The sequence below is a fragment of the Oryctolagus cuniculus genome, chromosome 10, assembly GCF_964237555.1.
Source record: "Oryctolagus cuniculus chromosome 10, mOryCun1.1, whole genome shotgun sequence".
Taxonomy (NCBI): domain Eukaryota; kingdom Metazoa; phylum Chordata; class Mammalia; order Lagomorpha; family Leporidae; genus Oryctolagus; species Oryctolagus cuniculus.
This window is the reverse complement of record NC_091441.1, coordinates 85,208,324-85,228,502: the sequence shown is the minus strand read 5'-3', so window position 1 is coordinate 85,228,502 and position 20,179 is coordinate 85,208,324. Positions and strand designations below refer to the sequence as shown.

Here is a 20,179-nt window from a genome sequence, read left to right as displayed (position 1 = left end):
TATGCAACTCTACAACACAACTAGAGAGATGTGAAGAGAGAGCCCTGGACCTGCTCACTTGATGTTGTACAAGGGCAATGGAGATTTTTGTTTCTACAGCAATGGGGCTGAGAGAAGAACTTCCATTCTCTTTCCTCTTGCTCAAATCTCATTGCTTGGCTATTTCACTGGTAAGGCCAGCAATGCTAGACTGTTTTTTTTTTTTTAAATATTTATTTATTTGAAAGTCAGAGTTATACAGAGATAGGAGAGGCAGAGACAGAAAGAGAGAGAGGTCTTCCACCTGATGGTTCACTCCCCAATTGGCCACAATGGCCGGACTGCGCTGATCCAAAGCCAGGAGCCAGGTGCCTCCTCCTGGTCTCCCATGCCGGTGCAGGGGCCCAAGGACTTGGGCCATCTTCCACTGCTTTCCCAGGCCACAGTAGAGAGCTGGATTTGAAGCAGAGAAGCGGGGACTCGAATAGGCAGCCATTTGGGCTGCCGGCACTTCAGGCCAGAGCATTAACCCGCTGCACCACAGAGCTGGCCCCTAGACTGGGTTTTAATGATAGGAAGGCCCTTCCTGCTTCTAATATCTGCCTCAATTTACAGGGGAGACACACTGAGATCTGGAGGAGTAATTCCCAAACATCAGAGGTGCACTATGCACTTCCTGAAGGCATCTGCTGCTTGCTCCACATCCCAGTAGCTCTCCCGGGTGCGAGCTGCCACTGGCACTTGGGGCAGGACCTCCTTCGTGGTGGTCACCCTGTCTCTCAGGTCACAGAATGTTCGATGTCCCTGGCCCCAGCCTACCAAATGCTAGGGGCACCACTCCCACAGTACGGTGACAAGAGAGAGAAACGCAGCCCTGTGTGTCCAGACGCCCCACTCTGCAGGTGCAGAAGTGATTTTACAGGTTGTGCTTTTGGGGTTGTTTTCCCATCATCTCTTGGGTCACACGGTCACATGATCAATCCCGTTTCTGCACATGGGCCATTCGAAATCCTCAGGAACCACAGGAGGTCTTTCTATCCTCTTCCAGAGGTGACCCAAGCTTAACTCAAAACCTGAGAGTGGGGCTGTAGCAGGTAAAGCCGCCACCTGCAGTGCTGGCATCCCATATGGGCGCCGGTTCAAGTCCCAGCTGCTCCACTTCCCATCCAGCTCCTTGCTATGGCCTGGGAAAGCAGTGGAAGATGGCCCAACTGCTTGGGCCCCTGTATCCACATGGAAGGCCTGGAAAAAGCTCCTGGCTCCTGGCTTCGGATCAGTGCAGCTCTGGTGGTTGGGGCCAACTGGGGAGTGAACCATCAGGTGGAAGACCTCTCTCTCTCTCTCTGCCTCTCCTTCTCTGTGTAACTCTGACTTTCAAATAAATAATCTTAAAAAAAAAAAAAAACAAAAAAAAAAAACAACAACCTGAGAGTCTGCACACCATTTTAATCATTTCTAGGAAAAGAAATGCAATTGTTCACGGAACACAGAGCTCAGCCTTCTATAAGAACCCAATGTCTAACAGCTATTTGGTTTGGACTCACAAATAAACAGAAACATTAGAAATGGTAATATCTTCATTAAGAAAACAAATGATACCCTTTCATATGTCTGCCTGCTGAGACCCTTTACCCACTTTTCTAATGAGGTTGTTTCATGTTTATTTTTCTTATTAGTTAGAGCTGCTTGCATGTTTTAAAAAATCAGCCTTCTTATAGAGGAGCCAAATAATTTCTTTCCGTGTGTCATCTGATAATTAAGTTATTGGAATCAAAGTAATCCATTTTCCGGGGCTGGCATCTTGTGCAGTGGATTAAGTTGCCACTTCTGAGGCAGCATCCCATGCTGGGATGCTGGTTTGAGTCCTGGCTACACTACTTCTGATCCATCTTCCTACTAATATGCCTGGGAAAGCAGTGGAAGATGGCTGAAGTACTTGGGCGCTGCTACCCAGGTGAGAGTCCTACATGGAATCCCTCACCCTGGCTTTGGCCTGGCCAACACTTGGCTTTTGGAACCAGCTGAGGAGTGAAGCAGTAGATGGAAGTTATTTTTCTGTTTCTGTGTTTGTGTATGTGTGTGTGTCCCTGTTACTTTGCCTTTCAAATAAATAAATATTTAAGGAAAAAAATCCAACTTCTTTTTTGACGTCTGGAGTTCATATTACACATCATTTATTCATTCTTTTAAATAAATTATGTCAGCGTTTCTGTCAGCATTTCTGCTAAGCACCAAGCATTTTTCTTGGTGTTGGGACATCGAACAAAAGACACGGAACAGAACATTGTCATGAAGTTTAAATTCTTATGCAAGCTCAAGTAGTTAATTCTAGGGCAGAATGGAAAACATTAAAAATATAACATTAGAGAGTGGAAGAACTAAGACAAACATGAAAGAGAAGAATGGGAAAGGGATGACTAGAGTGTAATTTGAGGACAGCCAAGGAAGACCAAACCACTCTCAGGGAAGACCATCGGGGACGAGCCCTGAAGGGCAGTGAGGCAGCAAACCCTGCGGGGGTCAAGAACAGGAACCGGCGAGGACGAGCACCCAGAGGTGGACACAGGCTCCTGTGCTTGGGGAACAGCAAAGTGGCCCATGAGGCTGGGGGCAGGGGATTAGATTCAGATATGCCTTTTAATTTCCAAGTATTTATCTGGAATAAACTGTCAACATTTTAAGAGTTCTGGTGTCATCTCTTTGTATGCCAAATGGAAAGCTGGTTGGCTGTCCTAGCACCATGTGTTGAATCACTGTCCCATGGCTTTTATACATTTCTACTTATTTATTTGAGGGCCAGAGAGACACAGCTCCCATCCGCCAGTTCACTCTCCAAATGCCCGCAACGGCAAGAGGTGTGAGGTCGGGCCAAAGCCACAAGCCAGGAACTATCCAGGTCTCCAACAATTTGAGCCATCACCTGCTGCCTCCGGAGGTCCCCCACGGCTTATAAATGCCACCTTTATCTTCTACCGCTGTCCCATTATGACTTGAATCTGGTTTGGAAGTTCTGGTTTGGAAGAATCTCTCTGTACTATTTGGATTTCTGTAGCCTACTACCAGGAAGGTCTGGAACTTCCTACCAAGCTTTTCTGATTTGCATACAGAGCCCACACCTTGGCTGCTTTTATTTTCCATCCGACGAAAGATCATGAAAACCACTTTATTAATCGTCATGGTCTTCAAATGATAGGAAAGAGAGGACAAGAACAAAGTAAAGCTCAAGGAAAATAAACTCCCATCTAACCTCCTAACCTCCTAATCTTCACCACTTTGTCTCCCATAAGACATAATGATAAGGAAGCTTCTGGACTGCTGAACGGGACAGTCATTTAACCGACATAAGCAGTGTATTTTCACTTACTTTTCAGCACTCCCCTTTGTCACTATCAAGCCCTGAAGGACTGGGCTCGCAGACCAGCAGCAGTAGCACCTGGGAATTCATTAGAAATGCAAATTCAAAGTCCCACCAGAGAGCTAAGGAATGGGGCAGCCTTCCAGGTGGTTCCAATGCATAAGAAATCGTGGAAAACACTGATTTAGCTTCTGACGCCAGCCCTCCAGACCCAGGCACATACCATGGTGGTAAAGAGCCCCACGTCTGCACTGAGGGTCCCAGAATCTGATGTGAGTTTTATTATCAACTAGGGGAGTAACCAAGGTCACATCCTGGAAGTAGTTGCAACTCGCAGCATTGCAGGTCCTCTTTACAAACAATGTGGATAATGGTGTTGACCTGGTACAGGCTTTCAAGAATCAGACAAGAGAAGGCAAGAAATGCTGAGAATAAGACCTTCCTGGCATAGTGTTGATGCTCCATGAATGATACCTAACATGATGATGATGCTATCAGATGCATAACTTGCTTTAATTTTTATTGCAGTTAATTTATTCTGGTGTGCCTGTGTCCATTTACACTGGATTTAAAGGGAATCAGAAAGGGGGACGCACAATTAACAGTGTATTTTTTTCTGATGTGTTTGGAGGGAAGTGGGAGAGTGCAGTGAGCTAGCTGACAGCGTTTTGTGGATGGAATCCATTTCTAGGATTACTGAAGATTTCCTTTTCTAAGGAAGCCCATTTTTACCCTTTCAAAGTTAATTGATTATAAAACCTAGACATTAATTAAAAGGCCCAGGGCCAGAAGTTCTTCCCACACACAACTGTGCACACACCACCAGTTCATTTCCTATACACGCCCCCTGAGAAGGCTCAACAGAAGCTAAAATAAACTAGATGAACTTTGCAGGGTGACCAGGGATCAATGGATTCAGACAGCTGAACTCAACAATATGGGCAGCAAATTCCTTGGGAGAATCACCTCCTCTGAGAACAGCCTGAACAGTCTCTTCCTGTCGCAAGCACTCAGCTGTGCCTAGGAAAGTCAAGTCCTCACAACCTGCCCACCAGATCAGGGCCCAGCCCTCCTGTGCCATGGTGATCTTACAAATAATACTGTACAAAGGCCTCCTCAGGTACAATGCTTAAGAACAGAAAGCTGCCTGTACCCTATGACTGTTACTACAGAACTAGTAGAACGCATGGAGCAGTGACTCCTCAAAAGGTATGTCCAGGGGCCAGCGCTGTGGTGCAATGGGTTAAAACCCCAGCCTGCAGTGCTGCCATCCCATATGGGCACCTGTTCCAGTCCCGGCTGCTCCACTTCCAATCCAGCTCTCTGCTATGGCCAGGGAAAAGCAGTAGAAGATGGCCCAAGTCCTTGGGCCCCTGCACTCACATGGGAGACCTGGAAGAAGCTCCTGGCTCCTGGCTTCGGATCTGTGCAGCTCTGGCCATTGCGGCCAATTGGGGAGTGAACCAGCAGATGGAAGTCTCTCTCTCTCTCTCTCTCTCTCTCTCTTTCTCTCTCTCTGCCTTTTCTTTGTGTGTAACTCTATCAAATAAATAAATAAATCTTTAAAAAAAAAAAAAAGGTATGTCCATCTGGAACCTCTGAACCTTACTTGGAAAGGAGACTTTGCAGATGTGATTAAGAGTCTTGAGATGAGATCATTGTGGATTAGGGTGGGTCTAAATCCAATGAGATGTCCATAGCAGAGGGAAGAGAGCAGACACAAGGAGAACGCCACATGACCAGGCAGGCAGAACAGGGAGTGATGCGTTTACCAGCCAAGAACAGCCAGAGTAGCTAGTAGCCACTGGATGCTAGCACAGAGACATGGGAGACACCTTCAGAGCTGCCAGAGGAAAACTAAACATTTGTTTGGGCTGCTCAGGAAAACAAACACAATTACAAAGAACTCCAAGTAAAGAAAGCAGACTAGGGACCAGCATTGTCGCACAGGTTAAGCCCATATCAGGCACCAGTTCAAGTCCTGGCAGCTCTACTTCCCATCCAGCTCCATGTTTGTTTGTTTGTTTTTAAAGATTTATTTATTTATGTGAAAGAGTTACACACAGAGAGAAGAAGCAGAGAGAGAGAGAGGGGTCTTCCATCCGATGGTTCATTCCCCAGATGGCTGCAACGGCCAGGAGCCAGGAGCTCCCTCTGGATCTTCCCACACGGGTGCAGGGGCCCAAGCACTTGCATCATCTTCTACTGCTTTCCCAGGCCATAGCAGAGAGCTGGATTGGAAGTGGAGCAGCCAGGTCTCAAACCCGTGCCCATATGGGATGACGGCGCTGCAGGCCAGGGTGTTAACCCACTGAGCCACAGCGCTGGCCCCTGGCTCCATGTTAATACTCCTGGGAAAGCGGCAGAAGATGACGTGAATACCTGGGCCCCTGCTACCTATGGGGGAAACTGGGATGAAATTTCAGACTTCTGGCTTGAGCCTGGGCCAGCCCTGGCTGTTGTAATCATTTGGGGAGTGAACCATCAGATGGGAGATTTTCTCTCTCTCTCTCCCCACCTCTATCCCTGTCACTCTGTCTTTCAAATAAATATAAATATTTTAAAAAGAAAAAGAAGACTAGAAGTAAATCACACCCTAATGCTAAGAGTACTTGTCTTTGGGTTATTATAGTTAACACTACACTTTTTCTATTTTTTTTCAATAATCACTTAACTAAATTTTTCAAATTGTCCACACTGCACATTTATCACCTAACAATCTAATGAAAATTTCTTCAAAATAAGAAAGACAAGCCATTATGTGTTCTCAGGATTTTGAAAATTAAAACAAAAAAAAATTTGCCTGAATAAATGTTGGACACAGCTATTAAATGTTTCCACCTCCTGGAACCCAGAAAAGCATATTTATGGCCCCTTCTCTGTGGCTTCAAATTCTGCAGGCCCAAGCTGAAGCTACCCATTGTCTCCCAATTTCTGACTTCATCGGTGAGAGGAGCTTGTGACGGTGAGTTCCGAACAACTCACGTTGCTGGAGAAGCGTCAGAGGTCCAGTCATCCAGGATGCAAATGAAGGGGCCCACTCGGGGGTGTCTGATCACGTGGCACTGAAGACTTTGAAAAATGACACTAAGAGTAATTTCACAGAGCCATGGAAGAAGGAAAACACCTGCATTCGTTTAATAAGTCCCCTAGAGGCCTCATTCCTGAGTACTAAGGTCTGAGGATCCACTCTGGGTGTTAGGCGTGCACCTAATGAGCCAGTGCTTACGCAGAGTGGAAGCACATTCTGCGCCCTGATCTCGTTTACCGCACGTAAAATCAAATAACGCCTTCATTAAGTGCCTTCCAACGGTTGGCTGGTCGAACGTGCTGGAGTCTATCTTGCCAAGGTGGCAACAAGATTACTCAAGTGTTGGGGGTTTACATGCAGAAGCACAGTTCCAAGGGACGCACAATGACCATCCTGCTGATTTGGGCTTGTTGAGGTCACGCCGAGACGCTGTCCTCCCTTGCCTGATGTCTCGCGGGAGTCTTCCTCTAGGAGGCACTATGCTAATGGTATTTCTAAAGGCCACCCTGCCGCAGCGGGCTCTCGGTGCCGTGATGAAGACACAGCTCGGGGTGCACACACCCTGTAGCAGAGCGGCTGGTTTCAGGCCCTAGCTCCTGTTAGGATTCCAGTTTCCTGCTGCTGATACCCTGGGAGGCGGCAGGTGATGACTTAAGTGCTTGCGACCCAGCCACCCATGTAGGAAACCAGGGATTGAGTTCCTGACTCCTGGCCCATCTCTAGCTGTTAGAGCCATTTGGCATAAGCCAGAGGATGGAAGATCTCTGTCTCTTCTTCTCTGTCTCTTTGCCTTTCACATAAACAAACACATAGCAATTAACAAGAATTTAAAGAGCGCTCTCCCAGACAGTCCAATTGAATATCAAGGCTATTAACAAGCCAAACGGAGTCGTCTATAATCTAGGCAGATCTGACAAGAAAACAGCAAGTGGCCTCAGAATTAACAGATTTTGCAAACTGTTTTTATAAACAGTTTGGCATCAGCTGCAAGAACGTCAAAAAGTTGGTGGAAAATGGAACCCAAAGGTAAGCTTAGTTTGGTGCTACAATTGACTTAAATCCACGCATAGTTTTTTCCTAACACACATTTCCCGTGAACTTTCTGAGGACCCCTCGGATCTGATTCAGTTCCTCCCATGGTCGCACCTCGCAGACACTCCCATAAGCTCAATTTCATACCTCTGACTTGGTAGGAGGTGACCTGCAAGACCACAGGCTGCAAGTGAGCCAGCAAGCATCACTGGCCCAGCATTCTTCAGATGCTCTGTATGGTGTAGACATTCATCAGACCTCATCCCCAGGCCAAGGAGAACATAATAAAATGATTTTCCCCGAGGTACAACTTTTTTAAAAAAAATTGGAGATGCAGAGACAGACTGCCAAGAGACAGAGAGACAAAGATGGACAGAGATACAGCTAGTAAGAGACATCTACGAGTTCATGTCTCAAATGCTGGCCACACCAGGGCGGGGCCAGGCCAAAGCTGAAAGCAGGAAACTCAACCCAGGTCTCCCATGCGGGTGGCAGGAATCCAAGTACTCCAGCCATCAAATGCTCCCTCCATGGAGTGCGCTAGCAGGCAGCTGAAATCAGGAATGGAGCTGGGACTCAATCCCAGGCGCTCTGATATGGGATGTGCCGAACAATCGCTCCCAAGGCACAATTTTAGATTCAGACCAAAAGCATCAAGCTGCCAGGGCTAAACACTCTTGGTTAAAGAACGTGTAATCTTGAGCCCCAAAGACTTGATTTCAAATCTATGATTCAGAGATATATTTGAGCGTGTTACCTAACCTGTGTTTCCCCATATCTAAAAAGTGGAAGGCTAAAGACATGCCTTGCAAAATTACTTTGAATATGAAGGGTTATATAGAGAGGCAGAGAGTCTAGCATGGGCCAGTTCCTTGGTAATGCAAGCTCCTTCCCCCACAGCATCAGCCAGACAGTGTGGACTGAGCTGCTCAGATGACTAAGGGGATAACTTTAAACCTACCACACATATCAACCTCCCAGGAGTACACATCCACTCACTGGTTCCTCCCAATTAGCAGTCACAAAACCAAGTGTCTACAGTAGTAGCCAACCAGTAAAATTAAAAGGTCAGGCAAACCAGCTACAATGCAATAGGGAATGGTGAGGACTGTGGCAAACTGGAACCCTCATGTTCCATCTCCAAGGAAAGAATAAATGTCAAGCACAGAGGTGTCAGACATTCCCATGTTTCCAAAAAAAGCCCAAATCTGAATTGTTATACAAAATCTCAAGTGCTGGCGCCACACTGAAAATTTAAACCTCTGTAATACTAATGCAACAGACCCAAAGGCCTGATCTAGTCTCGGGAATTTCTGGGATGTGCGCTCAGGTTCACATACTGAGCAAAGGTTCTTCTTCCCCATGCCCCAGACGAGGGGGCTTCTGCTGAACTTGAGGTCACACACACGGCAGCATCTAGCACGGAAGAGCACCTCAACAATTCAGGCTCACTGAGCGGGGAGGAGTGACCCAGATCCCATGTGGCCTTGATGATGGGTGCTTTTCTTCCTAGGCGTGAAGGTTCATGGTCCAGCCGGCGCAATGCGGTTCCCCAAAGAGGTTACTTGGGATATACAGGTTGACCCCAGGGACACCGTCTGAAAGGTACCTTCCTCTTAGATTTTACAAACTGTTTTTATAAATTATAAATATCACATGCATACTTCCCTTAGGGAAAGAGATGGTGTGGGTGCAGGGCTCAACTCTACCCAACTCTATTTCACTTGATGTGTACTTGTGCATGCCCCTAAGTGTGTGACAAGCAATGAGGGTCTACTATTCCATAAAGAGGGCTCATTCCTTTAGAACCTAATGTACTTCTCTCATCTGTGGTGAGTTCATGGGACAAGTATCATCACTCCCATTTAATCAATGAAAATTCTTCTGCTCACAGTGGGCAAATGAATTGCCACCTATCCTATTACCTATAATTTACAGAGCCTTCAACTCAACTATTCGTCCTCCTTATGCAGTCCTGTTTCCATTAAACCCTCCTGAAACCATAAGCATACTGGTATGTCAAGTCCAGGTGCATGCCGTGACTCTGGGAGGCACCTTACATGCATGATGCCATTGAATTCTCACAACAAACGGCAGCACACAAGTAATATTACCCTCACTTTGTGATGAGAAACCCCAGCCTCAGAAAGGCTTAGTCACTTGCCCAAGGCCATTCAGTCATTAAGAGGCAGAGCCACAGTCCCAGCAATCTGTCTTCAAAGCCTGTTCCCCAACCACTCAGCTCTAACGCTCCCATATAAACTCTTACAGGCTTCACAGAAGTTTCTAATGACAGCAGCCAGAAACCCACATCTCTCCCCAGAGATCAGGAGCTCCACGACGCTCGCAAATACGAGGGAGAATCCGTTTGATGTCCAGAAGCTGAAGGATCTGGGAATCATTCCCATTAGGGAGTGCTCCCCCTCTCCGTAGGGAAATCCCTCTGGGGTGCTCATTAACTGCGGGGTGAAAGAATAACTTCGAGGTTTCCGAGAAAAGAACACATTTATTAGGCTCCCCTTCATCCCAGCAACCCTAACCCAGAGGCGATGTGATGAATGATCATCTTTCAACACAATGTGGGGTATCACTTTCATGATTAAAGACAAATAAAATCTACTTTGAAAACAAAGATGACTGACATTGATACGCTGAGTTTCCTCATTATTCACCAGGTACAGATTGTCACTCAGGGCGATTAAACAAGGACTAATTACCAGGTTGCTACGCAAGCCGAGATGTTGCAAAGTTTCAGCCCAGAAAGCACACAAACACCAGGACACCTCAAAATGTTTGTGGAAAATGGAATGAAAAAGATAAGCTTATTTTGTTAGGAATATTCTTAGAAAGTCATGTGCATGAGGACTCTCACAAAAGTGCATGGTAAATGCATTTTATGAAAAAGCAGTGCATATACGTCAAAATTTTTTGCATGAAAATAAACATACCTTCTCATTTCATTTTCCATGAATTTTTCATGTTCCCTGTACACTCAAATTTTCAAAAGGATGGGGTGGAAACTGGCACCATTTTTCGAAGGACAATTTGGCAAGAGCTCTTCAAAATGTAAACATTTACATCCTCTGACCGACCGATTCCAATCACATCACAGAAACATACCACTGAGTAAATGCAGGTATCCTGGTGAGCTCAGAAAAGCTTCTGTCCTACAGTTTTCAAGTACAACAGAGAGTGGAAACAGCCACAGTAGCCACGCACAGAGAAATGTCGACTCAGTGACAGTCCACTAAATGGATCCTAAAAGCTCATCAACACATTAGATTTTTTTGCCCTGTTTAAACAAACCTGGAAGGATTTCTAAAAGATATTTCTAAGTATGAGGCAGCATCAGCTATAAAAGACTGTATGGCAAGTATGTCGTCTGTAATGGTCATAAACAATCATTTGAATGACTCTGAAGAGATAAACAGCAAACCTTGCACAACGTCTATCTCTAGCTTAGATATCTGTAGACTGCACCTGTGAGGACCAGGAAGATGTTTGGGCCTGCAGGCCTCAAGAGCTGTCATTACCACTCAACTCTGCCTCAGATGTCATGAGGGGTCTTCAGAAAGTGTGTGTAAAATCTGCATATGACAAAGCTAGCATGGGAGCTGGCACTGTGGATTAACAGGAAAAGCTGCTGCGAGCAAGGCTGGCAATCCATATCAGCTCCAGTTCACGTCCCAGCTACTCCTCTTCCATCCAGCTCCCTGCTGATGGCCTGGGGAAGATGGCCCAAGTGCTTGGGCCCCTGCCAACCATGTGGACCCAGTGCTGGCCACTGAAGCCATTCGGGGCCATTCAAATAAACAAATCTTAAAAAAAAAAAAAAAAAAACAACTGTGCATAAATTTCAATGTTTGTAAAATAAAGCTTTTTTTAATTCCATTTTTCCCTCAACTTGTTGAAGTCCCTCCATACTAATGGAGTGGTAATGAGTGAGTTCCAATAAAAATTCACTTAGATTTTAAAACTGAAATGTTGTATCATTTTCACATGTTAGAAAACACTTTTTTAAAAATTTTCTCAGCTGGCGCCGTGGCTTACTTGGCTAATCCTCCACCTACGGTGCCGGCACCTCGGGTTCTAGTCCTGGTTGGGGCACCGGGTACTAGTCCCAGTTGCTCCTCTTCCAGGCCAGCTCTCTGCCGTGGCCCAGGAGTGCCGTGGAGGATGGCCCAAGTGCTTGGGCCCTGCACCTGCATGGGAGATCAGGAGAAGCACCTGGCTCCTGGCTTCAGATCGGCACAGTGCCAGCCACAGTGGCCATTAGGAAGACCTTTCTTTTTCTCTCTCACTGCCTATAACTCTGTGTCTCTCTCTCTCACTGTCTAACACTGCCTGGCAAAAAATAAAAAAATAAAAATAAATTTTCTCAGCCATTTAGAAATACAGAGACAGGCGTCTGGTGCAGCATTTAAGACACCACCTGGGATGTCAACATCCCATAGTGAAGTGCCTGAGTTTCAGTACTCGTTCCACTCCCACCTCAAGTTTCCTGCTCATGTGCACCCCAGGAGGCAGCAGGGGATACCTCAAATAGTGGGGTCCCTACCACTCCCATGGGAGACCTGGAAGGAGTTCCCAGTTCCTGACCTCAGCCCGGACCACACAGTCATGACCATGAACCAGCCAATGGGAGCTCTCTGTCTAGCTGTCCATCTGTCTTTCAAATGAACTCTTTTAAAAGTACATCACTTAGGCCGGTGCCGCAGCTCAATAGGCTGATACTCCGCCTTGTGGCGCCGGCACACTGGGCTCTAGTCCCGGTCGGGGCGCCAGATTCTGTCCCGGTCCTCTTCCAGGCCAGCTCTCTGCTATGGCCCAGGAGTGCAGTGGAGGATGGCCCAAGTGCTTGGGCCCTGCACCCCATGGGAGACCAGGAGAAGCACCTGGCTCCTGCCATTGGGTCAGCGCGGTGCGCCGGCCGCAGCACGCTGGCCGCGGCGGCCATTGGAGGGTGAACCAACGGCAAAGGAAGACCTTTCTCTCTGTCTCTCTCACTGTCCACTCTGTCAAAAAAAAAAAAAAAAAAAAAAAAAAAGTACATCACTTAAATCTACATGTTTGCCAGTGCGCCGTACAGAACAGGGAACTGGTGAATTTTATCTACCTGCTGCAGTTTGCCAACCCTGCCCTAGAAAAGTCTGCCCCTCTGTGATGTGAACATCATATATGTGTACAAGTGAGGGGGATTCTAGTATCTTCTGTAACACCTAAGCTTATTTCAAAATCAGGGACAATATGACAGATACATTGGAATGAACTAAGAGAAAAACTCTACTCCAGTATTTCAACTTCTATCATGCATATTATGAAATGCTAATGACATAAAGTAGGCCAACCAGCAACCTCGTGTGCTGTGAATAATTCTGTCCCTCTCTCTCACACACACACAGACACGCGTGCACACACACACATACATACACACACACACCACTGCCTTGTTTTCCCTTTGCTTGGCACATCACTGATTGAGACAGAGGGTTTTTTTTCCATCCCAAGCAAAGTAGTCAGTGGGAACCCGTTGCTTAGCCAGACCACAATCCACCAAAGCAAACCAGGCCGGCACCCCTCCAACTCACGGCCCCAATCATCCATCAACACAATCGCCAGGACAACTGAGCAAAGACACTGTCCAAAGCAAGGCCAGGCAACCACAGCAGCACCAAAGCATCCGGCCGCCTGCCCGGCCGCCCTGGCTGCCGTTGTCGTTGTCGGGAGACGAGGCACTCTGCATAATGATCACGCCCTCACAAAGCCAGTCCTGCTTCCCACGTCAGCGACTCCTGAAAGCGGGACTCCAGGAGGCTTGTTCTGAGAGCCCGCCCTTTAATGCTCCAGTCAAATCTACATTTATCAGCAAAGCTGAAACGTTAAAGGGATTACAAGGGGCTTAGAAGCCACTGTTGGGTCATTGATCTGGCCTTGCGAACCTCAGCTCCGCACGCCCTTCAGAAGCAGCTTGGGGCCGCTCCCTGGTTCTTGGGCTGCCTTTGATTTTACCATTACCTTCCTCCAGGTCAGAGATGCCTCCTTTACTTACTCCGTAAGATCTTACTCCGAAAGATCCTCCTATTCCTTTATTCTAAACTCAAAGAAGCTGCTTGCATATGCCCCTACATAGAGGCATAGACTGGGGATAGTAAACATTTTCTGTAAAGAAAGAGAAGCTAAATATTTCAGGCTCTGTGAGCCACACAGTTTCAGTTAGTCAGCAACTCAACTCTGCTACCGCATGAAGATAGCCACAGGCACACTGGAAACAAACGGCCGTGACTTTACCCAGGTAATCCCTTATGTTTAGGTACTACAATTTGATTTTGATATAATTTTTCCATGCATGGGAATATTCTTGATTTTTTTCCCCCATTTAAAAATGTAAAAGACATCCTTAGCTCACGAGCCATACAGAACAGGTGCAGGTGTGGGTTTGGCCCCGGCCGTGGTCTGCTGCCTCCAGTCTACAGCCTGGCTATTCCAAGTTGGGTCCCTGGACCATGCAACATCAGCATCACCTGGTTGAGAGTAATGTAGAATCTCAGGCCCTACCTCAGCACTCCAGAAACCGAATGTGCAATTGAAAAAGACTCCTTGGTAACTCATAAGTAAAATCTGAGAAGTCTTATTCTAGGCTGCAGACTTCTAAGTGAGGTTGGAATACTTTGACTTGCCGGCTGTGCAACCTGAGGCAGACTGCTTAACCTCGCTGAGGCTCGATTTCCTTACCTGTTAAAACGGGTGTCACTAACTGCACCAACTCCCAAGGACTGTCAGGAATAAAATACAGAAAGGAAATAGAACACTTGACACTGTCAGTGCTTGAGAAGTGGCAGCAAATACAAGAGATGCTTATTATTCTCTAAACTGGTTTTTGGAGAGATAAGCATGCTTTTTTAGGATTTGCAAGCTTCAGTGACTTCCAACCCTGCACAGATAAAGCACATGTTTGAAGAGGCCCTCTTCAATCAGCCATAATGTTGGAGACTGTGGTGAGTCAAGGTCATGCCCATCTTAAGGGAAACCAACTGCTTGTGCAGGAACTAGGTCTGATGCTACTACAGCTTCAGCTTTTTTCAAGAGACGCTGGAAAGCCATATTTTAAAGGGATCTTCAAAAGAAGTCATGACAAATGCATATTGGGAAAAAACTGTACGATTTTCCAAATTCTTCACGTCAAAATACACCTGTCTTTGAATTCCACTTTCCACGAACTTTCTGTAGACCCTTGTAGGTTATGCAGCTCAAACAGAACCCATCTGTAGGCTGGATTTGACACAAGGACCTCTGGCCCGTGAGCACTGACTTCAAGTGCATGGAAAGAGACAACGAGTCACTAAGAAAGACACCTGGGGTGGGGAGCCAAACCTCCCAGCATCATTCCCCCAGCCAAGTGACCCTGGGTATGTTATCTAACAACCCTGAGCCTCACAGGAAGATAATCACATCTACCTCCCAGGATCTGGCGAGGATGAAATGGGACATGCATGCAAAACACAGAAACACAACACCAGACACAGCACTCACACTTGTGAGGGCTAATGTGTTTTGATATCATTACTACTACAATTATTGCCCATCAGTCCCTGGGCGTGGAAAGAGCAAATCTTCACCGTGCACTTGGCCATTTTTCTCTCTTTGCTCAAATTAGCTGCAAACAAGCAAACCCAATTAACCAGCCCTCAGAAAGCTATCTTGTAACAGAGTGCACTAAGCGCCCAGTTATTAATGAGTATGTTGCAGGCATTGTCCATGAAGAGGCTTTAATCTTTCTCTTTAGGAACATTCTCTCTGTGGCCCAGCAGCTGCAGGATTCTCCATTCCTCCCCTGGAAGGGATATTTCTTCTGGGTCAGGTCACCTGTAATGGAGCAGGGGCCACCTTGCTCTCAGCTGCCTTATATTAGTTGGGGAAAATGTTCTTGGCTCAGAATTTTGAACCTCTGTTTGTGTGTTTTAGACAACCTACAATTCCCCATATCTGCCTCCTAAAGTTATGGGAGACAATACAAATAGGGAGAGAATATGTTCACTCAGGAAAAAAAAAAAATCCCATAAAAATCAGACTGCAGCAAGACTTCAGGAATTTTTCTTTAACAAGAAGAGTAGTCAAAGTGGATGCAGCAATTTGCCATACACCATGCAAGGTGTTTTCACTCAGTGCCTCTAGGTATCTTGGTCAAGCTCAAGTTCGCATGCCGTAGGTCTTGGGCAGGGCCTGAGGTTTTGCCTGTGTCTCAATCTTCCATGAAGGAGATGGCAATGCTAGTGGCTCCCGCAGCAGCTTGGTGCGCTTAAGTCTCTGCTCAGGTGTCACCTGCTCACAAGCCTCTCCACATCACCTTCTCTAAAGCGGAATTATCTACAGAACGCAGACAGGAGTTTTGTCTATTCCCTCCTCTGCTGTACGCTCAGTACCAGCAGAGAGCCCAGCACACAGCAAGCACTCAAATATTTGTTCTACGCAGCTATTTCAGTTTGGCCAGGAAGGGAAGCAACACTCAGGCAGCTGGAGTCATTTGCCCAAGGTCACACTGCTCGTCAAAGTCACAGAAAATGCCAGCCCAGCTCTATCTGGACTTCAAAGACCCAAGTCTCACCACCATGCCAGAGGGAAGCCAAATTTGTTTACACACTTCCTAGAAGGTAAGTGCCTTCCTTCTGGGAGGAATAAAATCCTGTTTCATTTTGCAATGATGGCTTCGGGGTGGACAATGGGCTGGAGGGGAAGCAGAGAGGCCAGTTAAGAGGACGCTGCAGAGTCGAGTGGTAACCTCAGGGTCGCCTGGTATTTGGATAAGGGGAGTGCCATTCTCCTCCGGCAGGGGCTCACAGTGTTCCTGGGCCAAGGAGCGCCAAGTGGATTTGCGACTGCCAAAGAGAAGACTGTGTTGTCCCCCAGAGAAGACTGGCCCTGTTCTTCAGAAGGTCACCCAAGAACATGCCCCTGGGGAAAAGGACAGGCAAGGGCCAGGAGCTGCTTCCTCCCCAGCCTGAGTGGAAAAGCCATCAAACCCCTATTCATGGCACCGAAGCGCAGCATTCCTGCTGATAGTGGGAAACTGCTTCTCCGTGAAAAGCCACCCCAGCCTGTTGTAAGGGTCCCTTTCCAAGAGAAAAGCTCCATAAGGGGCTGAAAAGAAAACATTTGGCTTCCCATCACAAAATTGGCTGGATTTAAATGGCTTAAGGTTCTCCAAGAAGCTGTGGTGGGATCCCAGCCACCTTAGCCCCCTCCTCCACGCCCGTGATCACCTCCTAAGCACCAGTGGGGAGGAAGCTAAAAAGTGTCTGTGAATATGTGCTGTAAAAAATGTTTTATGCATAGTTTCCACCACACGCATATTCCATGAACTTTCTGAAAACACTGCATAACCATGGGATTTTACAATTTTTTGCACCCAAAAAGACTTATGTTTTAACTCCATTTTTCCAAAAACTTCGTGATGCCCACCTTGTAGGTACCTAAGTGGGCCAAGAATGCTTTCACTAGCTCATGAAGACTCTGCAATAACTCTCTGGGGGTGAGCACCATAGCTGGTCCCAGATCAAAGCTAGGAAAAGTGAGAACCAGGGAGAGGTTGTCACTGACCAGAGGTCAGAGGTCACGGCCGTGGGGGAGAGAAACCAGGCCCCAAACCCATCCTGCACCTCCGCCCCACAGGCCTCTGACCATTGCAGAGTAGGCTGGCAAGGCAGATCAGAAATCCCAGGTTAGAAACCTACATCTCATCAGAGCACAGGATGGGTCCGGATTCTGTCACGCTGCAGTGGGTCGCTAACACACGGCTTGCACACCTATTCCTACAGAGCCCCAACGTGCACATTCAGGACACAAAAAGGTCAGCCCAGAGCACAGCTCTTTGGGCACACCATTGGCACCACTGTTGACTGCCTAAGTCTGCCAATTACATATTTATAAGGTCGCCCGCCTGGACTCTGACACACAAGTTATTAAATGCCCCAGAGCCATAAGGGTTGCGCTCAGTGCCCTGAAACAAAGACAGAGAGGCTGCCAGACCCATCTGAGGCAGGAACAAAAGCAATGCATTTCTCAAGGAGCCGGGTGGGAGTTTGCTGATAACTGGGTGCCCAGCGCATATTACAACTGGGGAAAAGTAGAGGCGCACAGGCAGCGGCAGGGGCAGAAATCAAGGTAAGCTCAGTGCTGAGCGTCCAGTAACGGCTCTCTTCAAGGGGGCACACCAGGGCAGGGCACAGGAGGAAGGATGCCCGACCCCAGGATACTGGATAACCTCTTCTCCCGCCATTGGGGCGTTCCTCTTTATGAAAACACAAGGCACAACTCGCCCTCTTTCTACAACCCATCTGAGAGCCTGCACCCCAACTCTTCCCAACAGAGCCCCAGCAGCCAGATGCCCGGGGAAGGCACCGGGCTCCCTTGTCTCCCAAACATAATCATTCCAAGCCAGGCTGAGGCTGCCTGGAAGTCAACATTCAAGGCACATTAATAAGAAACATCTGGCCACCGCAGAGGGTTGACACAGCACAGGCAGGCGGGCAGGGTGGATTTGTGGTTGGGACCCAGAGTTACAGGGGCTGAATGAAAAACACAATTGGAAAATACCAGCCGGTGCAGGCGGCGAACGCAAGCTGCACAGTGGCATCTGGCAACTCTGCCATGTCCAGGTTTCAGTGTGTGAGGCTGAGTTACCTAGACAGAGTGAGAGCGAAAGCGCTCTCACATGTTGGGGGGATGGGGGTGGCGGATGCAGCTTGAGCCCCCTCGGCTGCATCCCCCAGTGCCTGGCCACCACTTCCACCTTCAATATTTGTAGCAGATGTAGCCCTGCTCTTAAAGGAACAGCCTTTGCATTCTTTCCATGTGACTTACAAGTGAGACTGAAAAGGAGAAGCCTTGTTTATTTATTTATTTACTCCCTGCCAGTGTTGTGGGGTTAGGGTCCTACCTCCATTTATGCAAGGCGAACCCTGGGCACTGGTCACCGCAGGCGTTACACGGCTGGCCTCTCTCGATCCGCCCCAGACCAGTCAACTTCAAAAACAAAAAGACAACACAGGCATGTCTCCACCAGGGGCCCCCTCGAGAGCCCCACTGGGGTCCCGGGCTGGATGGCCGGCCCCTCCCGCCCCAGCTCCTGTGATGTGACTCAGCTGTCCCTCTCCAATGGGGGTGGGGGAAGGAGCCTGGGGCGGGGCGCGGCCGCTGGCCCCCGGGGTGGTCCCCGGCTAGGGGAGGGGAGCGCACACCCGGACAGGCTGTGGCCGGAGTGTGCACCAAGTCGCCACGACATGGCTTTGTCTCCCCCGACACCTTGGACACGGGTTTCTAAGAAACAAAAGCAAGACCTTTCTGCTCCCTCAGAGTCCCCGAGGCACGACCGTCGCACGCCAGCCCTGGAAAGGGCTGGTGCTCCCACGAAGGCGGCGGCAGAGGACAACCCAAAAGACAGCCCCAAAGTCCACGTCCGGGGCCAAAGCTCGCAGAGGCTGCAGCTCCGGGACTGGGATTCCGATCTGCCTTAAGGCAAGAACCCGGGGGGGGGGGGGTTCCCGGGTACACACCCCCCTCCCCCAGACTGTGACATTCAGGGCCATAGCTCGGGTCTCCCTCTCGCCAGGCCTGGGGGTTTGGGGAGTCAGGACTGCCCCCTTTCCCGCGCCTCCTGCGCTCTCGCGTGCGCCCCGCCCGCCGGGCCGGCTTACCTGGGGCCACAGGTGCGCGGCCGCGGGGCGGAGGGGGGCTGGGCACGGGCGCTGGCGGCCGACTGCAGGTACCCGGCGAACGGCGCCGCTCGGGTCGGGGACACTCACCGAGCGGCTGGAGAGTCTTTTCCGGGAGCTCCGGCTGAACATGGCCGGACGCTTCCAGCATGCAGCGCCGTCCGTCGGTCCGTCCGCGCCGCAGCCGGGAAGGCGGGTCGCCTGGGCGGGCACCCTCGGCGGCCGCCGGCTCGGCTTGTCTCCGCCTCGCAGCCCCCGGCAGGCTCCGGAGCGCACGCCTCCCCCTCCTCCCTTCCCTCGGCCTCGCCCTCCCCACCCGCAGGTCCCTCCCTCTCTCCCGGCATCCCCCCGCCCGCCCCGGTTCGCCCCGCGTCCCGGGCTCTTCCCATTCCTCCCCTGCACCGGCCTCGGCTACTTTCTCCCTAGCCTGGGCTTCCGGGACCACGGGGTCCAACTGCCTTCGCTCACCTGGTCCCGCCCCCAAAGATTTGCTCTCGCATTCTTGTCCCCAAAGTTAGGGGCAGGGACCACACTCATGGCCCCCTTGCCGCTGGAGCTGGGGTAGAGGGGTGGAGATTTAGGGTGACGCTGGCATTTTTTAAAATGAAGGTATAAAGCACACAAATTGATGTTGTCCATTTTTGTGCACAGATGTGCCAGTTTTGACAAATTCATAGGGTAACCACCACCAGAATCAAGGTATAGAAGAGTCCCATGACTCACCCCACCCCCTAATTGGATGATTTTAAAAGTTTGTACCACACCTGGAATGCAGTTACTATCACTGGATGTTGGGGGGGGGGGGGGTGAATTACACTCCTAATGGAAAAGGCCTGGAATACAGTAGACGCTCACTTGTTAAGTTATTGTATACAAGTTTCGAAGCCACCTGCCTTGGTTCCCTTTCTCTTTCCATCATTTACTAGCTGGTGATTTCTCCAAATTAATTAACCTCTTTGTGCCCCTGTCCTCTTATCCATTAAAGAAGCAGTAGCTAACAGCATTCCTTTTCTCATAGTGTCGTTAAGAGAGATGACTCCAGACATGCACACTTGTTACAACAGCACCAACGAA

The 20,179-nt window shown here is 48.7% G+C and overlaps 1 protein-coding gene across 2 annotated transcripts in view; it reads right to left on the bottom strand.

Annotated features, from left to right (window-relative positions):
• PRICKLE2 (prickle planar cell polarity protein 2) overlaps window positions 1-19,349 on the bottom strand; it is a 368,375-nt gene extending 349,026 nt beyond the window's left edge. Inside the window, exons 1-2 of one of the 2 annotated variants that reach the window (XM_002713291.5) lie at window positions 19,196-19,349; window positions 18,331-18,416 (exon numbers count right to left, since the gene is read on the bottom strand). In XM_002713291.5, the coding sequence (XP_002713337.2) occupies window positions 18,331-18,416; window positions 19,196-19,237 (128 nt within the window). In that variant the 5' untranslated portion in view covers window positions 19,238-19,349. Of the gene's footprint in view, window positions 1-18,330; window positions 18,417-19,087 lie in introns of both variants that reach the window. The other variant, XM_008260882.4, reaches the window with a different exon arrangement.
• Window positions 19,350-20,179: the final 830 nt, after the last annotated feature.